The sequence below is a fragment of the Austrofundulus limnaeus genome, unplaced genomic scaffold (genome assembly GCF_001266775.1).
Source record: "Austrofundulus limnaeus strain Quisiro unplaced genomic scaffold, Austrofundulus_limnaeus-1.0 Scaffold24, whole genome shotgun sequence".
In the NCBI taxonomy this organism is placed as follows: domain Eukaryota; kingdom Metazoa; phylum Chordata; class Actinopteri; order Cyprinodontiformes; family Rivulidae; genus Austrofundulus; species Austrofundulus limnaeus.
The window spans coordinates 1,140,335-1,164,732 of record NW_013952426.1 but is presented as its reverse complement, the minus strand read 5'-3'; the positions used below and the strand labels follow the sequence as shown (position 1 = coordinate 1,164,732).

General features: G+C 38.0%; 1 protein-coding gene across 4 annotated transcripts in view; it reads right to left on the bottom strand.

Annotated features, from left to right (window-relative positions):
• Window positions 1–24,398, bottom strand: part of astn1 (astrotactin 1) — a gene marked incomplete in the record, with an annotated part of 409,914 nt that overhangs the window by 37,438 nt on the left and 348,078 nt on the right. For all 4 annotated transcript variants that reach the window (XM_014004448.1, XM_014004449.1, XM_014004450.1 and 1 more), the window contains 3 exon segments: window positions 17,919–18,070; window positions 18,555–18,688; window positions 22,284–22,561. In XM_014004448.1, the coding sequence (XP_013859902.1) occupies window positions 17,919–18,070; window positions 18,555–18,688; window positions 22,284–22,561 (564 nt within the window).

Genomic DNA, 24,398 nt, shown 5'->3' with positions numbered 1-24,398 from the left:
AAACAAATACTGTACGCTCTAAAACACATTCTGCCCATAAAAGCAAACACCTCAGCTTAATTGGTCTTTAAGCCTTTTTTTCTCCATCCAATAACAGGTTTCATTACAGGCTGCCTGGGTATCCGTCCACTTCTGTTACAGCTAGTTACAAGAGAACTGTCTGCTTTAATTGAAAGCTACTCTTAAACATACAGACACACACACAAACATGTGCATACAAGCAGCGAAGCTTTAACAAGTAACATCTGGACATGGGCACTTCCCTTTCCATTGAATAAAGAGACGATCAACACAACATCCGATCACAAAGTCTTCAGTTACAACCACTAGCAGACCATCATGTTTGGCCACACGGACAGGATTGTTGTATGATTTAAACATCTCATTCCACTCAAAGAGGTAATTGGTTGAAGGAGGCAACAGAAGGATGAAGCGGTTGGATGCGTCACTTTATCCTCTGTGAAAACGTGAAAGAATCAGCCCTCAGACCTCCGTGCACTTTCTCCTCGTGTTGTGATTGAAACGCATGTTCCAAAGCCGCATTTGCGTCACGCCAGTTTAATTCACATCTTGTGAGGGGCGATACCATTTTTTAAATAATTTGACTAAAAGTGCATCTGACTAACTGATAACTGTTACCGTGAGAAGAAGTATTACGCAATGAACACAATTTTCTTCGAATGCATCCAAAATGAACGCAACACTGTGAACATAGCCGGACACAATACACAAAAATACATTGACAAGACTTAAATGATTTTTATTGTCAGACTGTAAGCAACAACTTAGTTAACTCCATGTTTGTCCAATTAATCTGAAGTGAACTCCCCTCCCTTAAGGACAGTTAACATGAACAATATACTTAAGTGCTTCTGGAAAGCTTAAGGTGTCCGTTAGATGTTTGTCTAACAAACAGATACGTTTCCATGTCTACCACGTTCACACCGACTTGATCCAGATGTTTTACTTCCTTGCGTGACTTGTAAGGCATGATTCTGATACCATTTTATTCAAATCACAAAAATATCTCACTTCCTATATTATTCCTTTTAAGTAAATCCAAATTGATCCATCACACACAAATATATTTTCATGGGACAAAAAATGTTGTTGCCTTAAAATTTGCAACTGTATTTTGCAAGTAAAGCCATTTTGACCATGTAGGAAAATGTATTTTAGTTTGTTTCGATGTAAGCATCACTATATCTTGCCTAATAAGATACCACAACCAATTAAAAGCTGCCAAAAGACGGTTGTCCAGAAAAACTCACAAAGAGAAGCAACATAAAAACCATGGACAGCATTGACTGCAAGGATTAGAATGCAACATTTTTAAGTCTGAATTGGAAAAAAAATCCTCAACGAAATCTAAAATCAAATGTTCAGTTGCCTATGATTGAACCTAAAATGATAAATGTCACCAGAACTGCTGACAGAGATGGAAGACTCTTCTGCAGAGACTGGAGAATCTGTTCAATAGATCATTACAAGCTGCACAACGCTGGGCTTCATGGAAGAAAAGAAGGCACTGGCTGCTCCCTAGAAAGATGTGGAATAAGGCCTGTAGTCAGCGGAGAGTAAAACTGAACATGTTGGTCATCATGGACAGCACCATGGCTGGTACAAAACTGGTAGCATTAAGTTTTGGGGATTTTTTTTAAAGTATGGGTATTTTGGATTTTCCAGACATATAGTTCAAATCTATTCCACATTCACATGTTACCTCCAGTTGTAATGAAAATGCTGTATCAAAAATAAATATGACTGCACGTCAAAGTCATATTTAAACACCTTGAAAATGGCTTCTGCCTCTTTAAAAACCTCCTACCGTTTCCAACACTCCAACTTCAGCACGCCCTCACAACAATGCCCATGCCATTTACAACATTTTGTAACAGTGTTGTATTTGTTGTAAAAAAGGAAAGAAGAAACATTAAATAATGTTGCATTTGAAAAATGGCAGCTCAGGATACAGGTGAACCTTGCTCAAATGATACCACGTCAGAGAAAGTATGTTTTCTGAAGAATTGGATCGAGTTCTTACAAGGCCTTTCAGCTTGGTAATATATCTCCCAGTCATCCTATTACATATAGTACAGTATACAGCGGGTAAAATAAGTATTGAACACATCCCATTTTTCTCAGTAAACTTATTACTAGAGGTGCTAATGACATGAAATTTCCACCAGTTGTCGGTAACAACCCAAGTGATCCATACATACAAAGAAATCAAACCATAAATGTCCAGAAATTAAGTTATTTGTAATAATGTGGAATGGCACAGGGAAAAAGTATTGAACACATGAAGAAAGGGAGGTGTAAAAAGGCATGGAAAGCCAAGACACCAGATGAACTCTCAGTAATTTGAAAGCCAGCCTGCCCCTTGTCAGTGCAAATTAATATCAGCTGGTTCAGTCCAAGATGATGGCCAGGTATCACACAAGAACCATCTGATGATGGGTAAAAGTAAAGAGCTCTCTCAAGACCTTCACAACCTTATTGTTGCAAAGCATAATGATGGCATCGGTTACAGAAGAATGTCTAAACTTCTGAAGGTTCCAGTGAGCACTGTTGGGGCCATAATTCAGAAGTGGAAAGAACATTATTTCACCATAAACYGACCACGACCAGGTGCTCCTCGCAAGATTTCTGACAGAGTGCAAAGAATTATCAGAAGAGTTGTCCAAGAGCCAAGGACCACTTGTGGAGAGCTTCAGACGGCCTGGAATTAGCAGGTACGTTTGTTTCAAAGAAAACAATAAGTAATGCACTGAACCACCATGGCCTGTATGCACGCTCACCACGCAAGACTCCACTGCTGAAGAAACAGCATGTTGAAGCTCCTTTAAAGTTTGCTGCACAACATTTAAACAAGCCTGTGAAATACTGGGAGAATATAGTCTGGTCAGATGAGACCAACATTGAACTGTTTGGATGCCAGAATACACATCATGTTTGGAGGTCAAATGGCACTGCACATCAGCCCAAAAACACCATACCAACAGTGAAGTTTGGAGGTGGGAACATCATGGTGTGGGGCTGTTTTTCAGCATATGGTACTGGCAAACTTCAAATAATTGAAGGAAGGATGAATGGAAAAATGTACAGAGACATTCTTGATAAAAATCTGCTTCCATCTACCAGGATGATGAAGATGAAACGTGGCTGGACATTTCAGCAAGACAATGAGCCCAAACACAAAGCCAAGGAAACTCTCAGTTGGTTTCAGAGAAAGAAACTAAAGCTGCTGGAATGGCCCAGCCAATCACCTGACCTGAATCCAACAGAAAATCTATGGAAAGAACTAAAGATCAGAGTTCATAGAAGAGGTCCATGAAACCTTCAAGATTTGAAGACTGTTTGTGTGGAAGAATGGGCCAAAATCACACCTGAGCAATGCATGCCACTARTTTCTCCATACAGGAGGCGTCTTGAAGCTGTCATTGCCAAAAAGGCTTTTGTACAAATTAATAGATAAATTTCAGTAAGTGTGTTCARTACTTTTTCCCTGTGCCATTCCACATTATTACAAATAACTTCATTTCTGGATATTTATGGTTTGATTTCTTTGTATGTATGGATCACTTGGGTTGTTACCRACATCTGGTGAAAATTTCATGTCATTAGCACCTCTAGTAATATATTTACTGAGAAAAATGGTGACCTGTTCAATACTTATTTTACCCGCTGTATGTCAGTGTTAAGCTATTTTTTGTGCAGAATCTATGAATATAGACCATGAAGCCATGTTTTGCAGTGAAATCATGAACATTCACCATTTTTTAAGATACAGTTTGGTTTGCTCGCATGGTGGAGCTGTGTGGGGGAGGCACAGGGGAGGGATACTCTTTGGGGTGGGAGCTCAGCTGCAGACTGAGCTCCAAGGAGTTGTTTGTGTAAATAGGTGGCATTTTGAATGAGCAAGTGTTTAGGCAGCTCCGTGTGGCTACCAGAAGAGATTCAAGGATTTCTCAAACATGATTGAATAAGGTCAAAGCAACACTCTGGGTATGCTTTTGATGAAGGAATGACATAACATGAAATAAAGCTCAAAAAAGTCAATTTAATAACCCCCCCCCACCCCACCCCAATTAAGCACCTGCTAACCAACTATGTATAGTGGTGCAAGGAACTTCCTCACAGTACTCTGGTTTTATCCCAGTCCTAAAATGTGCCTGTTAAGTTGCCTTAGGTGTAATCAGATGTTTGTCTTAATGTGGCCCTGTGATAGAATGGGAATCTGTCGACCTCTTGCTCAGTGGCTTCTGAAGAATAGCACCAGCTATCTGCTATCCTACACATGAACAAATGTATAAAGGAAGGAGGGCTGGTTGACTAGATGAATGGGTGGGTAGAGAGGAAACTTGGGGGGAAATTGGATGACACGAAATACAAAGAAATATTTGAAGGAAGCCTGTTTGAGTCTTCCAGAGTTTTTGAGACTGGAAAGGAAGCTCACCTTCCAGCAGGACAATGAGCCTAAGCAGACTGCTGAAGCAACCTTCCAGGGGTTTAAGTAGAAAGTTAAATGCCCTGGAAATATTCTAGTCACAGCTCAGACCTCAGTCCAATTGACAATCTCTGCTATGATTTACAAATTGCTGTACACGGGAGGGGCAGAAACACGTTGAAGAGCTGGAGTAGTTTTGTACTGAAGAATGAACAAAAAAACCCAGGGGTTAGATGAGTCAAACATGGTGAGATAAAGTCAACTTGTTGCTAAATGTTTGCTGTACAGCATGTTTAATTGCATTGTCTTAAGTCTTTGTCTTATTTCTTCTTGCAAAAGTGAACTGATTTTAAAAAGAGCATCTCCAAAGTTCTGAGTTAGAATCCACTTGTATCAAAATGTGAATAATAACTTCAAACTTTACTGGCTGGATGAAATGAGCATGCAGGATTGATGTAGACCTGGGACTAGATGATAATCACATAGTGTTCCAGTTCAGTTTAACTTCTGGAATATGAAATGATCATTTAACAAAAAAATAAATAAAATAAAAAGAGGCTGCAAAAGTACCATTTTATAACAAGTGTATCAAATGAATTATGAGAAAACTGTCCTTTCTGGAATACATAATAATGTTAAAAATGAGGAAAGTGATCATTTGAACACCCAGTACCTTGTCGTTAATCCGAGGCAGTGTGCACACACTTCCTGTGCATTAGTCATTTTCACATCCAAGTTTAAAGCAGAGAAACCAAAACTCTGAAGGGAAATCATTCTTTGAAGATGAGCACTTGTGTCTTTGACCTCAGTAGAACACTGAGCTCCTCACGAAGATTGTCAAATTTGTCTTCCAACACAGTGAAAAAAGTACATTTTTCATGCTGCACATACGTATGCTAAAATTACATGGTATCATACAGCATTATCTGTGCTTGTTTAGCCACATTTCCAATTCATAACCTATTCTCTCTCTGTTAAAGTCGGCTTTTAGGTTTGCATTAGAAAAAAAAGACAATAAAAGTGATATAAAAATTTCAGTTTCATAATTCTTTTGTTGTTTTTATGAGGTTTAATGAGTTTTGTGAACAACTCAAAGTAAAACAATGCTAATTTTTTGCTACTTTACAAAGTAATWCAATCTAGCAACTTAATTTCTTATAATTGTGAGTGAAGCAGAGCATAATTTACAGTAATTAAATTCAAAACAAGAAAATAAAGAAAGCTATCATTTACATTGTGATGGACGAGCACATTCATGAATTCTTTTTTTAATCAGTTTTTATTTTTAGCATCAGCTGTGCAGACATAATCAATACATTTTTTTTGTACATGATGTAAAAATATTTTCCCTAAAGCTATAATACAGAGGATTGTCTCTGGCATGGCCTGCTTCAGAGAGGAAGGATCTGTTGTGCATCTGTTCAGGTGTTCAACACCGAGTTCAGAGAGTTCAGTCTGTTTGGAATCCCTGGGTGGTGTTCAGGATGGAACGCACTCAAGTTYGCTGGATGAAAATATCTGTAAAACTTCATAGAGCGACATGAATATACGTGCTGACAGTGTTGAAGAAAAATACTCAAAAGGCTGAACAGGGACCAAATAAATGCTTAGAAATCATATTCTGAAGGCTTCGATGACAAGAAGAAAACTGGTTAAAGATCAATGATGAAGTTTATAGTTGACTTTAAACTTTTAACGCTCGGAGCAGAGGAGTAACTTTTAAAACTATGGCCTTGTTCACACTGTAGATCTTCTCAGAGATGTATCATGCTTCTTTTTCATATTTATAAACTGCAATGCTTTGGTCCGAATTTCTCCTTATTGTAACTCCACAAGCCCCTCTTCACCCTTTCTCTGAAGTGTGTCTCGATCAACTCGTCTTGGCACTGTCTCTTTAAATCCAAATAAGACACTTCACTCCCTGCACCCCCCTCCAGCTTCCTTAATGGTCCAATGTAGATGAGGCCTTGTTTACACTAGCCCGATCCCTGGAAATTCTGTTTTTTTCAATGTTTATTGGGGCAAAAAAAATAAAAAATAAAGTAAATAAATCATTTGTTTACACAGAACTGCTGTAGTATTGTGCCAGGTAGGGGTGCCAGATGGGACATAGTAAACTCTTTAACTGTTCCTTTACAAAATTATAAGTTTTTGATATGCTGAGGGTGTTTTAAGATAAGGTGTTGTGCTTGGCGAAAATGTGCAGAGAAAAGGAGGGGTAAAAAACACACTTTTGTTTTTATTCGGCAACCCTGATGCCGGTCTCTCTCATTCACAGTTACATCCGAGCTAGAAAATAAACTAATGTTCCATCGGACCTAGGATGTTTTTTGGTTTTGCTCCYACAAGCTGCAAAGTTTAAGAAACACAAAAAAGTATCTACTGTCTCTAATTTATTGTAACTGTTGTAACTTGTTAGTTTAGAAGAAACTTTAGTCTGTAGTCACCTGTGTAAGCATGCACGCTTTCACTCCAGGGGCCTTATGTATAAACGGTGCATAAAAAAGTTGCGTGCGCCTGGTTCTATGCCCACGTTCTGATGTATCAAAACCAATGTTGCGTTTTCACCTGCCGTGAGAATGTGCAGCAGCCACGCAAAGTTTTTCAGTCCACAGTTTTAACCCACAGTCACGAATCTGACCTGAATCCACAGAAATATGACTGTTCTGGATGTAAGGAGCATGTGAACAGTGTCAGATTTTTTTCTTTAAGTTTGAGTTTTTATTGTTTAAACTCGAACGATCATGAAACTGAACCCCGGGACTGAAAATCATTTAACCTCAGACAAGAAAATAGATCAGTCAAAAAATGATCAAAGAACCTCAGTCCAGTCTGTAAACTGTTTTTATATTTTTGTCACATAGTTGAAAACCTTTTGGGTCTCGGGCTGGAAAAACCCGACACATTACGTGCGGCATAAAAAATAATAACAAAATAAAAAAGGCTGAAGAGAGGGAGCAAAATCGGATGCAAATGGTGGCTCACTGTACRGTAAGAATAATTATTTTTTYTGTTTGTAGCCTTCTGGCTGATGCTGAGTGTTGATCTGTGGCCGTAGCGCAGCAGGCTTGCACATTGGGTAGCTACTCGCGCCAGGCGCGCGCACCCTCGCCAGCTGGGAATGTGATCATTTGTGTCAACCCCTTTGGACGTTTACCTGTCTAATGAGCCTCAGAAATCTATATTTTTTGCTAAAAATCCATAGGCTACCACTCGTACCCACGCGTGGGGGTGGGGTGGGAGTCTGACGTCCGTGGAGATAACAGCGCCTGCTGCAACGCAGGAGGAAAAGAGAGCAGAAAAAGTGGATAACGTGATGTTTATTTATTTTTTAAAACGTCCATTCAACGCCGTGTTCAACTAAATAGAAACAACTAACCAGGCTTCAACATCACATTCGGGAGATGTCTGTACATTTCAGGAAAATTTCAGGCTTTGGTTATCCCGTGAGAATGYGCCACATAAAACAATGACACCCCACTACTTATTTGGACAGTTTTCTCACTCATTCTCCATTTAATTTATATTTTTCCTTCATCTAAAAATCATTTCCGATCCCACAGAGAGGAATCTGAGGAGAATCTCACGTGCTGGACACATTTACATMTATTTTGCGTATTTAAATGGAGGCGTCAGTGGAGGTGTCTCAGGTGCACTAAGTTCCAMGTTCATTGGGATGAATAGAGGAAAGATGTGCAGAAACATACGTGCGCACAGTTTTATACATCTGAATTTTTTGGTGCGGCGCACTTTTCTCGATTTGTCCGTACGCCAATTTTAGTGAGAAAGCTGCACAATCCTTTATGTATGAGGCCCCTGGGGAGTACTTTTCACCCTCACAGAGGTGTTACGAAAAAGTTCCACTCTGAGACCAGATTTTTGGATGGCTTTATCAGTGCACATCTCTTTCATCTCTTTCCAGGAAGTGTTTGCAATTTCTGCCAAAAAGGTGTGCACCTCCACGTTAGACCGTGGTTTGATCACTGCTTTTGCCATTTTGTTGTATTTCGCACACGGATTTCAAAACAAAAGCATCTCTCTCCAGGAGTAAGTTTGTAGAATAAGTTTGCCAAAGTAACGCCTTGCCTCTTTCAATCAATCCAAGAGCCAATCCACAGGTAGCAGTCTGTTGACATCAAAATCATAAGCATTCAATACCTGGTGTCACCTGCTTAGAAACACCTCAGACGTGGTTCTGAGTTCACGGTTGGAACCAGAAATGGAGACACATCTGGCCCAGGCTGAACCGAAGAGAACCGCATACAGGGGTGTGAGTGGAGAAGGGGATCAAGAGATACGACTGCACAGAAACTTTTTATTTACAAATTAACTTGAACATGTCTAAAAGGGAAGGCATGTCTGACCCAAAGCAAGAGGAGAATGAAGATGACAAAAGTGTTTTAAGTGCAAACCTTATTTAGAAGTTCCATTGCAAGAAAACAGAGAATCAAGAAAACCAAACAGATTGAATGATGACCTAAACAGAATACAGTATAAAGATATTTACGCAGCACCAGGAGAGACTTCTAGAGACTCCAAGTGTATGACAAAAYGCCTTCAAAGGATAAAAAAGGGGATTTTGCATGATATGTTATCTTTGATGCCCAGTTCAGATTTGTTGTCAAGATCTGATTTGTTCAGCCTGGTTGTTTACAATATAATTAAAATGTGACTACTACAAGAACCCATTGTGGATAGTCCAAGTAGCACGTGCAAAAAAAACAACAAAAAAAAAACAGAAAAAAAAGAAAACAAAAATAACATCCCACGCAACATGCTGTGTTTCTGAAAACAAATATGGATGCTACATGTTAGCCTGTGTCTGTTTTCTCTGAAGTTGTTGTGTAATCAGAGTTGACTAAAATATTGTTTGCCACGCTGGTTTCATCCAGCAAAATTGGTCTTCTGGAACGGGAGCCATGTACTCAAAGTAGAGAAGGGAAAAATCTCTAGTATAGATAAAATCTAACACCAACATCAGTTTTACATCTTCGTGTAAATTCTAAGTCATTCAAAATATAGAAATATGGAAAAGTAATTCTATTCTTGCTGAAGATGCGGAGTTTCAAGCTTTGTACTGATAATATCAACATCTAGATTAATCTGTACATCTTAACTTCACTGACGTAAAAAGTCAGATTAAATGAGAGATGACTGTTCAGACTGAGATCACTATGAAAATCATCATACACGTGCCCATATTAATACCACTTATGAATAAGTTCTGCATCTCACAGCCATGAAAAATGTGGGCGAAAAGATCAGGTTTCAGCCACTTTTGTCTGCAACGTAAACATGGTGTATGAGTTTTGGCAACACWTTAAAGTGTAATCAGGGTTCACCAGATCCACTTTTAAATGTTTGAGTTTTTTAAGGACAGAGCTGGGATATGAATCAGCTTGAGGTCAGCACCTCTAAGTCCAGGGTCAAGGGAATCTGTAAAACGTGGTATCTGAACTAACTTTATACTTTAGTGAAATTTGAATCCTAAATCAAGACAGAAAACCTCCCACGTACAGTACCTTCACATGAAGGCATTTACCATGCACAACCTGGAGGGTAAACCCCGATCCCAGATGAGGGTTTGACCTTAGGGGCTGTTGCTTTTACCCTGGACTAATGCCGTCATTTGAAAATTAAAAATCCAACATTTTACAATCAGTAATTTACTCCGGCTACACAGGAATAAAGTGCAGACTTTTTGGTAGATAAAGCCGTGTGGAGTAAAGCGGAAGCAGGTGGCAGGTCATGTAGCTTAAAGGAAGCGTCTGGTGCAAAAAGCAGCTCGGCCTGGTTTAGATTTGACCCGAGCACATGTTCGGGGTCTGCCCTGTCGTCTGTGTGGATTTAAGTGTGCAGGATGTAAATAAGTGAGTGTACTGATGGRATTCTGAGGAGCACTGACCCTTGAGCAAACCTTGCCCTCACCGAGTGATTAAAGTGATTACATCATTGGATGGCTTCCAGCTCGAGGGGCTGTTTGCTTTCCCTTTGTGTCTGGTCCAGCTGAGGGGTGCCCTGACTTAAAGCAGACTTCCAAACTGATGGGTGCACACATCTGCAGAGGACCCTGCATGTTCGTGAGTGAACGTCTGCGCTTACACTATGATCTCACCTTGTGTGCCTGAAGCTTGTTAAGGGATAAATTACTGCACAAACAAGCTGTTGTCGGCTTCAGATCCAGCCGAGTCCTGGACGCTGTAATCTTCAGCTGTATCTTTGTAGACTAATCTAACATTACTTAACCACAAACAGGGAAGAAATATACAAATGCAACCGTGCAGCTGTCAACAAGTATAAGCTTTGTGAATAAACAACGGAGCTCTAAGGACGCTCCGAAAGAAACATCTGTTTTTGATGAGCCTTCAGAGAAAGTGAAGGGAAGAAATTTGGTCTCTGATTTATTTATTTATTTTGGGTTCTTAACACAGAGGATCGGTAGTGTCCGCTTAGATCCTTTCCAGTAAATGAATGCTCTGATTTCACAGTCCTTCTGGACTTTCTCTTGCATGCAGTTTGTGGATTACCTTCGGGAACAAAGTATGATTTTTTCTCATTGAAGCAACATCAAAAAGTTTCCAAGAGCAGTGGCACCACATTGAAAAAATAAAATAAAAATAAAAATAAAAAAAAAATCAAACTGGATTTACAAACAAAAATCTTGTTTTGTCATTTGGTAAGCTAATTTGCTTCAATTCTAAAAATCTCATGTTAAATTTGACTAGAGCTTATTTCTTTTAAATTTACTAGAACAAACTGACATGCTTTAAAGGTCAGTTAAAAACTATATTTTATACACCGCACAAATACAGCAGCAGTAGACTCCACTTCCTGGAAGGTGTAGCTTCATTTTTGGTTTTCAAGATGCCATGTAAGCTTTGACTTGTCAGCTAATTGGCTCAAGTTCTGTCAAAAAGTTAGAAACTTATCAGCTGTGGCATCAATCACAGAACAAGGAATGTGAAGAAAAGGGCAAAAGTCTCCCTTCAAAATAGAAAATGGCCTTTTTTTTCTATTATTTTTCAGGCTTATAAAACTGGTGTGAAAAATGCTACTTAAGCTAATAATAAATTCCTATACTTCATTTTTGCTATCACAATGTAATTGACCAATAATACTAATTTAGAAATACATTTTTTATATAAAAATCAACCAAAAACAAAAAGATGGAAAGGACCAAAAGATGAGAGTTGAATGTCAATCTTGAATCCCAGAAGTACAATGAAYATCTTGGGCCGTTAGTGCTGAGGCTGCAGAAAGTAACAGACCACCAGGAGATGAGTAAAGTTTTAACTGACTAGACAACAACTAATTTTTGCAAGTTTTTCAGGAAACAACTACAAAAAAAAAAAAAAAAAATCAACCAAACATTTATCATATGGAGACTCACATTTTTTGTACTTTGGCATTGTAAATCAGTTTACAGGGGACATATCATGCAAAATCCACTTTTTTAGTCATTAAGTGCATTTTGTTGAATTTAGTCTCTACTAGTGCTGCATAGATATMTCTTTAGGTCATACTTTTTAACTGTTCAGTTTTCTCTATTCTCTATGACATTTTCTGAACTRTTACGTCAAATTGCGACAGAACTGCCATTTAAGGCCTGGACCTAGCAACTACAACTTCATCATCCTCATTCTCCTCTGGCCCAGACACTGGCTCCAACATGTAAGACTGGATGGACAAGTCTTCCAATGCTGACATTTTTGAATTAATTTGTAATAAAAAATAAAATAAGTACAATGGACAGCACTGGAAGCTAGTTGGTGGCMTGGTGTGAAAGCGCCTTGTTTGGATACTCTGTGTTTTATGATACCACAGTTGATTTGGTTCATTCTATTTACAATTATTTGAAAGAAAATCACCTAAAAAYGACCATACTATCCCTTTGAGGCTGACTAGCTTATAAAATATATAATTTACAATGTTTAATAGTTATTTAACAYGCTAAAAGGAAAAGTGCTTTCTGTAGGAGCCAAGTTCTCTTTTATCAATTCATTTCAGTTCAGTTCAATTCAATTCAATTCAAAATACTTTATTGATCCCAGAGGGAAATTGGGTAATTTTATTGTGAATTTTTGTCTTTGTAACTTTGATTTTTTACATGTATGGCAAGTTATAAAAACCCTGAAGGTGAAATGAAAAACCACAAAGTTTATTATAACCTCAGTAACTTTTCTCTTGACCTTCTTCTATGCTATATTCTAAAAAAATAGTGATGGAATTCTGCATTAACAAACAAGATTCACATAACTCAGGAATAATGTGTTCATTTCAGCTATGCAGCATGATGGGCTCATTGGATTCGCCAGGAGTAGCTAGCAAGCAAATGCATCCATATATTCTCCTTGATGGATTTGCTCTGTCACTTATCTACAATGGAGATTCCATTTAATCCRTATTACCACGTTGCACAGGTACATCAATTTCTGTTAAAGTGCCATTAAAGAAAGCGCAAAGATGCTGCAATGCATCCATCATAGCTCTTAGTCTATTATGTCGTAAATTATGTCATAAAGATTGCCGTCACCTGTACAGCGGAGGTTTTTACCACACTTTCATAAGCAGCTGTTATTGGAAAACTACTTTAACAGCCTGAGAGCACCTAATGTGCACCCTATACTTCAACCAGATACGGATGTGGACTTGTAGGCTGGATGTATAGTCTATGAGTTTTTCGTCCCACAAATTCTGCTTGAACCCTGACTTACCCTGCCTTGATGCCTCCTGTAAAAAACAATAAACAAAGAAAAGATAACCGAGGAGAATATGGTTTAAAAAAGAGAGGTCATAAAAAGGGTACTTTCTCACTTAGAAGTCTTGAGGAAAAGTGCAAAGAAGAGGCAAGGATAAAAAAGGAGTTTTGTGAAACGAGATGAATTGATCAGAGATACAAATTGCAGGATGAGAAAGGCAATGGAGGAAGGTGGTGGTGGTGGTGTGKGTGTGTGKGKGGGGGGGGGGGGTAATGAACGCTGACGAAATGGTGAAGGAGAGGCAGCCAAAGAGGATTAGCTGCAAAGAACCAAACATCAGTCCGTGTGAGACTGACTCTCTTCGATGACAGAAAACAGACAGCTGAAATCAAAACCACGGCGCGCAAAGGGCTTTCCAAAGCTTTCCATCTTTTTAAACCTCTTCAGTTTCCTTCCCTTCTCTCTTTCTACTTAATGCATCATCGACACTCAGCCACCTCTGCCAGAATCCCCCTTTGTAATCAATCAATTTCTCAAATGGAGACGCAAAAGGGGGAAGTTGTAATAAATTTCTCCTGCTTTGTGTTTTGTTTCTACCCCTGTTAGATACAACTGAATTACACAAACCAGAGCTAGAGAAGCTTTCGTTCGGTGCAATTAGAGCTGCACTGTTCAGTTTCACACATCAGAGGGTCTTAATGGTGTTGAGACGGAGCTGTAAAAGTTTTGACAACCTCAATCAATACCCTGCAGCAATGGAATGTTATTCTGGTAAACAATGAAATACTTTGACCTGTTCTTATTGTCTGCTGGGTGTAAAGAGGTGAAGGAGGTTCAAATGGATTAGAGAGTTTCACTTTCTCTGAATGGATTGTTTTGCTCCTGAAATGAAATGCATCTTTTCCAGTGGGTAAAAGAGTTTAGATAACCCACAGTGTCTGCACAAAAGAGAATTTACACTTTCCCTTTCTAACCAGATGGTGTGACTTAGATCAATATCAACAAAGAAACATGTTTTGCATCTGCTGATTATTGACATTTAAAGGGGGCAATATGTATTTTACAGGCACATAGTTCAATTTTATATCACAAGCAATAACTTACAACAGTCCAGTGTGTATAAAAATGCTACATTTGTCATTCTGTATTACTGCCGCACAACATTTCTGCATTTATTTTGATGCATTAAAAAATGTATGCCACACTGATTGGTACATTAAAAGTAAACAAAAAATGCACAATGACAAAAAGTACACAGTTACACTGCAGAGGTTTTGACAAAATATAAATGAATAGAGATTTCAGCTGAACAAATGGTCAGAATGTAAATATGATGCTTGACTGGGCTTTTATCTCAATTTCTCAGCTCATTTTCAAGGTCTAACAAAAATACTACCACAAACCTGTCTGTAAACTTTTTTTGTTTGTTTATGCTATTAACATTCTCAGTTGCCTCATTAGTGTGTCATGGGTTGGTGCTGGTTTGAGGGGTGTTTTTGTTTTTGATGCAAATGGTTTAAAATTTAATAAAAACCAAATTAAAAAATAATATCCATCTACTTTGTTTTTCTAGGAAGTCTTGTCTATCACCGATGTCATTGAGAAAGACCCGAGACCATATTTTTCACACTCTAGGCCTTCCAGCCAGCAAATGTGGCCCGCMACTGCACGTTTTGTGATCCGCAARAGCTTCAAAGATGYATTAATGTCTTAAAATAAGTGTATGTTGCTTCATAGCCATCTCCCATAATGCACATCATGCAAAATGATGGTATCCCACCACYASGTGCAGGTGCACAGGATTCAAAAGTAGCTGGCGGTCGGTAAAAATGCAGYGAAATGAAGATTTTACATGGCACATTTTGACAGCTACTGGCTGCTTTTGTTGCAGCCCAGTTATAGTGGGAAGTGGAATTTTCCCCACTTACAAATCCTGAATTTAAACTGGAATACCTCTCTAGAAGGAATTCCTGTGAGAAAGTGGGAAAGTTCAGAATTTAAGATGGCAGCTACTCACCACAACTCATCAGTGAGTAAAACTTTTACTTTTACTAGTATTTCTATATTATTTATTTCACATTTAGTCAGTTGTACATGTAGTACTTTCAACCCTAACCCTAGACAGAYTGATGATCTGACACAGGGTCACACAGGGACAAACAACTTTTTGTTCTACCACTAGTGACAACTTAGAATTAGGGATGCACCGATATGAAAATTTCAGCCGATATCAATATCCAATATAATTATTGCTGTTATGGCCGATAACCGATATTTACCGATATTATACAAATACGTAAATATTTACCGATATTACACAAATATGCAAATTGTGTTTATACAGTACATATACACACAAATACACTTGGGTATTTTTTTGATACTGTAAATAATTGACCAGACCTCTGACATGGCTCCTACTTCAGTTATTCCTGGCCACACAGCATCAATATCACTATCATAATCAAACAGATACCACTCAACCAACCATCTCCCCTCCCAAAACAGAAACACAAWGCTAAAAAGTTGGAAATCAATATTGGACATTAATAGCAGCCCAGATTTACATATCAGACCGATATTCTAAAAAATAACCAATATCGGCCAATACCGATATTATTGTCGATATATTGTGCATCCCTACTTAGAATATTCATGTTGTTGGTCTTTGGGAGGAAACCAGTTCACAGAAAACCTACACATACACAGAAAGTACAATCTCTATAAAGAAAAGCCAAAGCCAGGTTTGAACCTGTGGTGCCTAAAAAGATCACTACCATCTAAACAAAGGGAATAATTCAGAAAAAGTCCTAAAGATTAGGTATTATCTCACATGATTTAGCCACACATTTTCACAATGGTTTTAAAGCTTGTCACAGAACTTTAGCATAACATAGTGTAGACAACATCACCAGTCCCTTTCACACAATACTTTCAAGTTGGAGCTGAGAGAAACTTTTATCTGCTTTTGCAGTTGGTGTRAAGATCGAACTGGAATGGGGTCAACATAATCGTGCCACACTTTTGAATTAGCAAAGGATGAAGTCACAGAGTAGAGTTGGCAGTATGTGTGACAGTCTGTGAAATCTTGCAACACAAAGGTGGACTGTCTTTGCTAGCTCTGACATTCATATTCACCAATTTACCATCCATGTAGAAAAAAAAAGCTTGTCTGTTCTTTCCACTCTCAAACTGCAGTATTGATTAAGATTCCTCACAGCTCTGACAAATGCATTTTATTCTCTCATTAGGCTACAACAATCTTGGGTCCTCACAGAAAGCTGTAACAGTCTGGTGTTATAGATTGGGTCATTACTGCCAGAAAAAAACTTGCCCTGTTTTGCCAGCTTCAGCTAATTTAGAGCCAGCCAAGAATCAGTGCTCTCTGTCAAGAGTTGTTATCCCCCTCCTAGTCCCACAGCTCGTTATACCACTTCCTGATTTTAGAGCAAACATTATGAAAAACATACCTTAATGGGTAACTCTATATGGAATAAACAGGAACATACAAAAGTACCTTTAATGAACACGTAAACAAGCTTTACTGTAGCAGAAAAAAGGGTTTAATCAATGTTGTCAATGTTGTCAGTAGACAGATTTAGTCAGACTGATCATGCTGCTGTGTGCAACATTTATTGGTTAAAAACCTCATGTCATAATAAAGCCATTACCGTTAAAACCATGGCTCCATCTGTCATATAAAATCTTTTTTAAGGTGAAAGTTATGTACTGAAAGTTTTTATAGTTACTGATGTACACCATCTTGTGGTGGCTTTTAAGATTACATACTATCCAGCTTAAAAACAAACAACCTCCCTGATATGTGTTTTATGTTGTATTCAAAGGTTTATATGGGTATCGCTGTTCTTTGAAGGGCTGAATAAAATAAGAAACTATTGGGGATTTAGACTTGAGTATTTTTCTGAAGATTTTTACAACACTGCAAAAAATAGCCAACTAAAAATAAGTTTTAAATACTAGATTAATGTCTGCATCTTCTCGAATTAAGTAAAATAATCTGCCAAAGAAGTAAGACATTGCACTTTTCTTGGAATATGTCAAATTTCCAGGCAAACAAGATTAATAATGTAATACATTCTGCTCTTGCTTAAATCATCAGGGTCAACATAAGATCAAAAATGTTTTTTTTGGTTGAATATAAGATTGTAATTTTGGTTAGATGGGCATTTTTTGCAGTGTATTTATATTAGCTGAATGAAATTTAGAGAGTATGTCTACTTTAAAGAAGGTTTAAAGTTCATACATTAACAGCAATGTCACAGGAAGATGATGCCGTACTGGATCATCTTTTGTTGTAAACTGAATCCAGCTTTCTCACCTGAGGATCAAGGTTTCATCCATTTATCTGAAATGATTTCAAAAATCAGGCTTTTCTGACACAGCGGTGTTCCTAAATTGGCAAGAGACTTTGCATCAGGGTAAATAATGCAAAGCAGCTGTCCAGACAAATCAACAGCTACAGATTTTTCAGACAACTGATATTACACCAAGAAATCCTTTTAGCAGGTCAGTGTCTGTGGAAACAGTGAGTACCRTGAGTCATATTGGGAAAAGTCCTTTTAAAAAGGTAAAAAAAAGTCCCATTTTGACAAATGTGTCAATTATTACCAAACACTTGTATGATTCATGTTCCATAAAGATGTTAGGCTATCCCATRTTGCTCAGGAACTGTCAGTAAATGTCCACACTGTCCAACTTGGGGGGTGCTATTTATAGCAACAAACTCTAAACATTCTGAGCAAACGTACCTGTCTCCAATTTAGAATGGTCGGTYCTTTCTATCACCTTCTCCTGACTGATGAGGTAATCAACAATCCGCACTCCTATTGGAGGCTCGGTGTGGTTCCACTCCATTATGACCAATGAGCTGCTGGGCTCATAGGTGTAGGACAGCTTCAGCCTGGCAACAGCACAACAAACAGAAAATGTCAACAAAGACGGCTTCATCGCTGCAATTGACAGCTCACAAAATATTTTAGGATTTGCTCAACTGCAACCCCAATGCAAACCACACTCTGCATTGTCAGAAACACTTCTGTCTAAAGACATATTGTTATTTATCAGCTAAGATCTGATGCCTGGACCAGATGTCTGCAGCACCAACAACTTGGTAAACACATTTCCTCTCAACCAGTCAATAGATAGCAGCTTATTTAATTGATTAGCACATCCATAGCAGACAGAAGAGAGAGAGAAAAAAACATTAATTGCTGTTMTGTTTGGTCACAATTAAATATCGAGCATCCATGGAGGCCAATGGCACATTACCAGAGTCCACACTAGCAGCAGAAGATTGATTTCTGCTGATAAAATGACAGATGGCATTTATCATTGCACTTCTGAGTGAGCTGAACTGAGAGAAGGTAATGTTAGTTTTTACTAACATGGGTTGGGGAAGTGGGGCGCAGGTGGGAAGTCCATCTGTGCCAAATGCACTGGAGTCGCATCGACACCAGTCATCAATAACGTCGCCTTTGCCCGAGCACCACAGCATGCTCATCATGGCCTCCTGAAGAGCCTGCACAGACAGACAGACAGACAGACAGACAGACAGACAGACAGACAGACAGACAGACAGACAGTTAAAGAGAGATGAGCAGACATGGTAATATAATATGTTATATCCTGCTCTCAAATCCTTCTTTTTTTACTAAATATAACTTTTCTGCTTTCCCAGGGACTCCAAGTACACAACAGAATGTACTTAACGGCTACAAGAGTAGATTTTGTATATCTTCCTTTTAAATGTTAATTATTATTAAACAACCATTTCCCATTTATTTATATTTATAATTATGGYTTGCCACTGACAATGTTTTTGTCCAACGGTGTGTGTGTATTTAAGTGTGTGCATGTTTGAATGTCTATGTGTTCATAACAGATGGACATACAAGATTTAATGAAACTGAACCAGCTAGTATTCACTGCATATTTAACTACAACCAAAAAAAAAGTGTTTGGAGTCAAATAGATTCAAGATGACTGCCACGATCAAATAAAAACAAAACAAAACAAAAAAAATAAAATAAATAAATAAATAAATGACCATAACTCAGTCATTATTTTTTTAAGATACTGACCTAAAAATTGGTTTGATAGCAGCATGGATCATATCTGAGTGCCAACAGATTACACAAGATCCTCATTTAAAAGTTACCAATCACTATTTGGCATCAATGTCATATGTAAGCATGAAGCAGATTTCAATGAAGTTTCCTGGAAATAAGTAATAAAGATGCCTCTTCAACTGATAACCCTTTGGAGCTAATGCAACTCAAAGTGACTCCAAAACTTAGAAAAAACAAAATGGCTCAAATTCAATCAGTTTTTACAAATAATGAGTTAAAATTTCATATGATGGTAGCTGAGAGTCATTCCCAACACCTTCTCTAAACATTGACATTATTTTCAAAAGGTTGACAATAAAAGGCTGCAACTCGTTTATTTTAATATAGGATGGACTCTAAAAATGGCACAAAAGGAACATGTACTGTTTTACTTTTGGTAATGCTTGGCCCTTTACACTACAGTGCAAAATGAAAAAAAAAAGACAAAAAACAAACAAAAAATTAGTTGATTTTATTTCAACAAGGTATTTTTTTTACCTTTTGAGATGTAGAACTTGAAATTAATATTAAATTATTACTGGAAAAAAATGTTGCCAGCATGGGTCCTGTATTCTGATTAAGTTGAACAATTTAATAAAGCATTTTTATGTCAATTTAAAGTTAGTCACAGCTTAATCAAAAYGTACATTTTCAGTTTAAAACTGCAGTGTTTTACACACATTTGATTTGTTGTGGATATCTGACACAAACCCTTTGGGTTGAGTTTCAGGTTCTCAAACTACCAGGTAAACAAAACTCTAAAATAAATCGTGCAAGAATTAATAGTTTGYCCAAATTCATTAAAGTCAGGAACCGGTTCCAAAAATCGACCTCTGCTGCACTGATTCCAGTGGTTACAGAAACATTTCAGCACAAGCGATACTTGTCTGAATGTCAGTGGGGAGTGTTAATGAAATAAGCGTTCGGGATGTGATTCAGGCATGAGTAGAAGGACGACAGAATGAATAGATTCAAGTAGATTCTAACTGTTGCCTCTGTGTTTCATCTGCACAGTCAAGCACTAGCAAACTCCAAAGCCTCCATCAATACCAGCTGCTGGGTCTGACTGACTGAGCATACAGATGAAAGCTCTGAGACGTGGACAGGACCGTATCGACTCTTTCATCCTGCCAGAGGAGTAGAGGTGTTATCGACGTACAATATTGATGGAGTCAAATAAGTCTCCGCACAGTATGGCGGATCACGGCATGGCACGCTCGCAGCATTGAAAGCTGTGATACTCTGAAAGGAAAATACTTCCTTGTAAAATTCTCCGTCTACGTGATGATGACGCCGCGAGGTTTTGGATCTCACACAGATACAGTTGTGTAGATTCGGAGGGCTTCATAGCAGGGTGCCAGTTAATAGACTCAGTGTGGTTTAATGATCACACTGTCATACACATGCCTGGAGTATTRGCTGCTGTCTTCAGGCAAAAAGCTACAGCCTTAATGCGAAAAATGGTAGAAACATCAAAGTGAAAGTATTTTGACTAAACACATGATAAGCAGAAGATATAAAAAATAAACATGTGTTTATGTTAAAATCTATAAGTTAATATGGTAAAAAAACCAACATAAACACTGGTCGCCTAACCAATAGACCCAGATTCCTACTGTCTGTGCCTTTGCTTATGTGTGTGCGCATATGTGTTTGTTCGTTATAAAAAATGTAACAGTAGCAAAACAGCAGATTTAATGAAGCTCTCAGAATGCAATCACTGGATATACAGTGACCCCYCGCTATAACGAGGTTCACCTTTCATTGTCGCGCTGCTTCACGGATTTCTTTTGTGCAGTTTATTTTTTCACAGCGCATTGTGCTCTTCGTCCTGATTGGCTAAACAGTCTCTGTGCTCAACAGGCTATCAACATGTCAGAGTCTGTAGGATGATTAAAAAAAACAAAACAATAAATAACACCAAATAACCATCTTCCAACCTGTTCTGCTGCTAGAAATAAGTTCTGGACTTTTTTCGATCTCCATTTCTCCTGCTTTGCAGCAGGCGCTGCAAAAAAAAGTCTGTCAGCTCGCAACAAATCGCCTCTAAATTATCTGGTGAATTAATTATCTGGTGTGCGCAATGTTCGCTTGCTCTTTCGTAAATAAATCAAAGCAATTTTCTTTATTTTATCTTTATTTCACCTGTCATTAAGACAGACTGGTGTTCCTCCCTCTTCAGACGTGCGTTTAGTCCGTTGCTGCGTTCAACACCGAACGCGCTTCAGTGCGTCCAAGGCGTTGGGTGCATTTTTTGCTGCTCAAAACGCGTTCGGTAGGAACCCGGTGTACCGGCATAACTACTTCATGGATTTTGCCAATCACGGGTTGTTTTTAGAACGCAACCCCCGTGAAAAATGAGGGATCACTGTATAAGTGAACAACCTGTGGTGTTAAGCCCAACCAAGATGGCTGCCACCACTAAGCTAACTTATCAAACACAAAAGTGGTTATTAACTCAACAAATGGTATCAATAATGAGCCAACATTTGGTCAGGCAATAGCTGATACAGATCCTCGACACACACTCTGAGCACTAAAGACTTACACACTATCTGTTTCTWAGACTTTCCCAATAACAACGACAGTTAATTCTGTTTCTCTGTAAGCAAAATACTTTCTGAATCACTGGAAAGATTTTACTGAAACTCTCAGAAAGTATTTTTTTTTCCTATAATCAGTTCAAGATGGCCTTCACAGCTAATTGACCATAGCCAACATAAACAATTGTTATACCTTAGTTTTACAAATATTGACCTAGGCTTAGGGTGGTAGTTGCTGAGAGTCATTAATATTAAAACCAAGTGCAAACAGATCACATGGGAAGTTGCAATATCTCAAGGATTGACCAAAACAGCAAAAACTTTGTTCGTTCCCTTCATAAGATGGTTTTAGTTTAAAACTTTGGTGTGAAAAGTGGGCATTGACATACATTCTTTTAAAAAATGCTATCCCTTTCATTTGTTATTGTTTCAAGAAAAGGTATAACAAAACAAGTTTCCACACCTGATAGGTCTCGTTGTTGGAGACCAGCTCATATATAGGAGCAGCTTTGGTGATCTTCAGGAGAACAGGCTCAGACTGCTGCCGGCCTTGTGCCACTCTCGGGCTCATGTGGCAGAGGTGGCAGGAGCGGGGGCACTGGCCCTGGCTGCTGCAGTCCATCCTGACACCTGCCGCCATGCGCTTAGCGCCCGTGTCCAGGAGGCTGGCGATGTAAGCCGGATAGGTCAGCGTCCTGGGCTCCTTGTCGCGCTCTTCAGATTCTTCTGAAGGGGAGTTACCTGGATAGAGGAAAGAAAAGGTGAACACTTTACTATGTTTCACACATAAAATCAGGTGGTCAGAAATATACAGTACATCATAACATTGCATTATTAAACCTTCAAAGTAAGTCCAAAGCAATGTTTTTGCTGATAACCACATATAGAGAAGAGATTCATGTTTCTAGTTATGAGCAAAAGAAGTAAGGTGCTGGCAAAGCTGAACTTAGAGAATATTTTTCTTTTGTAGCAGTAGCAAAACTGCAAAGCATGAATATGTCCCCAAATTCCCATTATCTTTCTTTTAGAGAATTTTTTTCCCTCTCTCTCTGCATTTCAGGCAGAATTCAGGAGCTGGAGTGTAAATAATTGGAGCTCTGTGTTGTTTCTGTGSTAAACAATGAAATGCTTACGCTGTGTCGATGTGACTGCTTTATTGATTTTCTGTGTTCAGCTGATGGACTTTTAACAAAAAAAATCCTCCAACAACAACATCAGAGCGAAATAAAGTTCAAACCAAGGAAGATAAAACCTGGGTCTGCTCTTTAATGATAGAAAACCATGTGGAATATATTAGGAGAACATGACATTTATGGTTCTTTCATCTGTTCGTTAATAGAGGTCTTCTTATCATTCCACCCAGAGGAACAGGATGAACTTCGGAGCTGAGATGACAGACTGTGTTCTCAAAGGGAATGCTTTCGGTTGTCTAAATTTGTGAGCACAACTTCCTTAATTCAAGTTTCCTGTATAGCAGCAACTTTGTCATAAATTGACAGGTTCTAGTCTCCAAAAGTAAATAAGTAAAATGATGAAACTAAATTAGTGCAGACTTTCTCTGATTACAATAGATGCTTTAATTTAGGGAAAAATGAAATTGCTCAGAAAAGGAGCCACAAACAAAACAAGATGTATGTGTTGTATATGATTATTTTTTCATTATAGAATGTTTCTTTATTTTTGTTCAAAATGTACAAATAGTGTTTGCAAAACTTTCATGAATAGATATTTTATGTTACATTATGATTGTTACTGATAAAGTTAAYGACATTTATGGTTTTATGTTCTTTTTCACGTACATAACTCTTGCAATTTCTTTGTAAAGCACTTTGCAATGCCTTTTTAATGAAAAAAWGCTAAAAATAAAATTACATATGTTTTTTCTACTTTTTTAGTTTTCTAAATATAAACCAACCTCAGATAGTGCAACATTTTCTATAAGTTTTAAACGATTAGCAATTTATACACATAATCTTTTTAAAAAATATTGTGCTTGAGCATCTCTTTTTGACTTAATGTTGATATAGCTTAACTAAAAAACAAAAATCTGTTTATCACAAAAGTCATCCACACACCAGTGTGTGCATGCAAACTGAGTGCATTTAATTTGTTACAATGTGTTGTGTTTGCCCTTATAACCTTCCTGATAGTTAGTCTGCCAAGAACCGCCCCCGAAAGGAGAGTTAAAGTTGCAAGTAAACCTCTTAAAACTACAAGGAACATCGTAAGATGTGATTACAGCAAGTTTGAAAATGGTTGGATTTKCATAATTCGAMACAAACAAAAGAAAACACAATCTTTAATTCAGCCGATTAGTCAGGGTCAAACTATTAAGCCATTTRTGTAAGTTTTTTTTAACAAATAAATATTCCACTATTTGAATAAATATTCTTAATACATGGCAACTTTATGCCAACATGAWTGCTTTATTCACAGCCACATTTTGTAAAACAGAAAAAATCAAAAAAATAAAGAAATACATAATTTAATAAATTAATAAAAAAATGTGCTTGCCAGGGAATACAATAGAAGACCACACAGCTTTAAGGTCACTGTAATTAAACCTTTACTTAGGAAC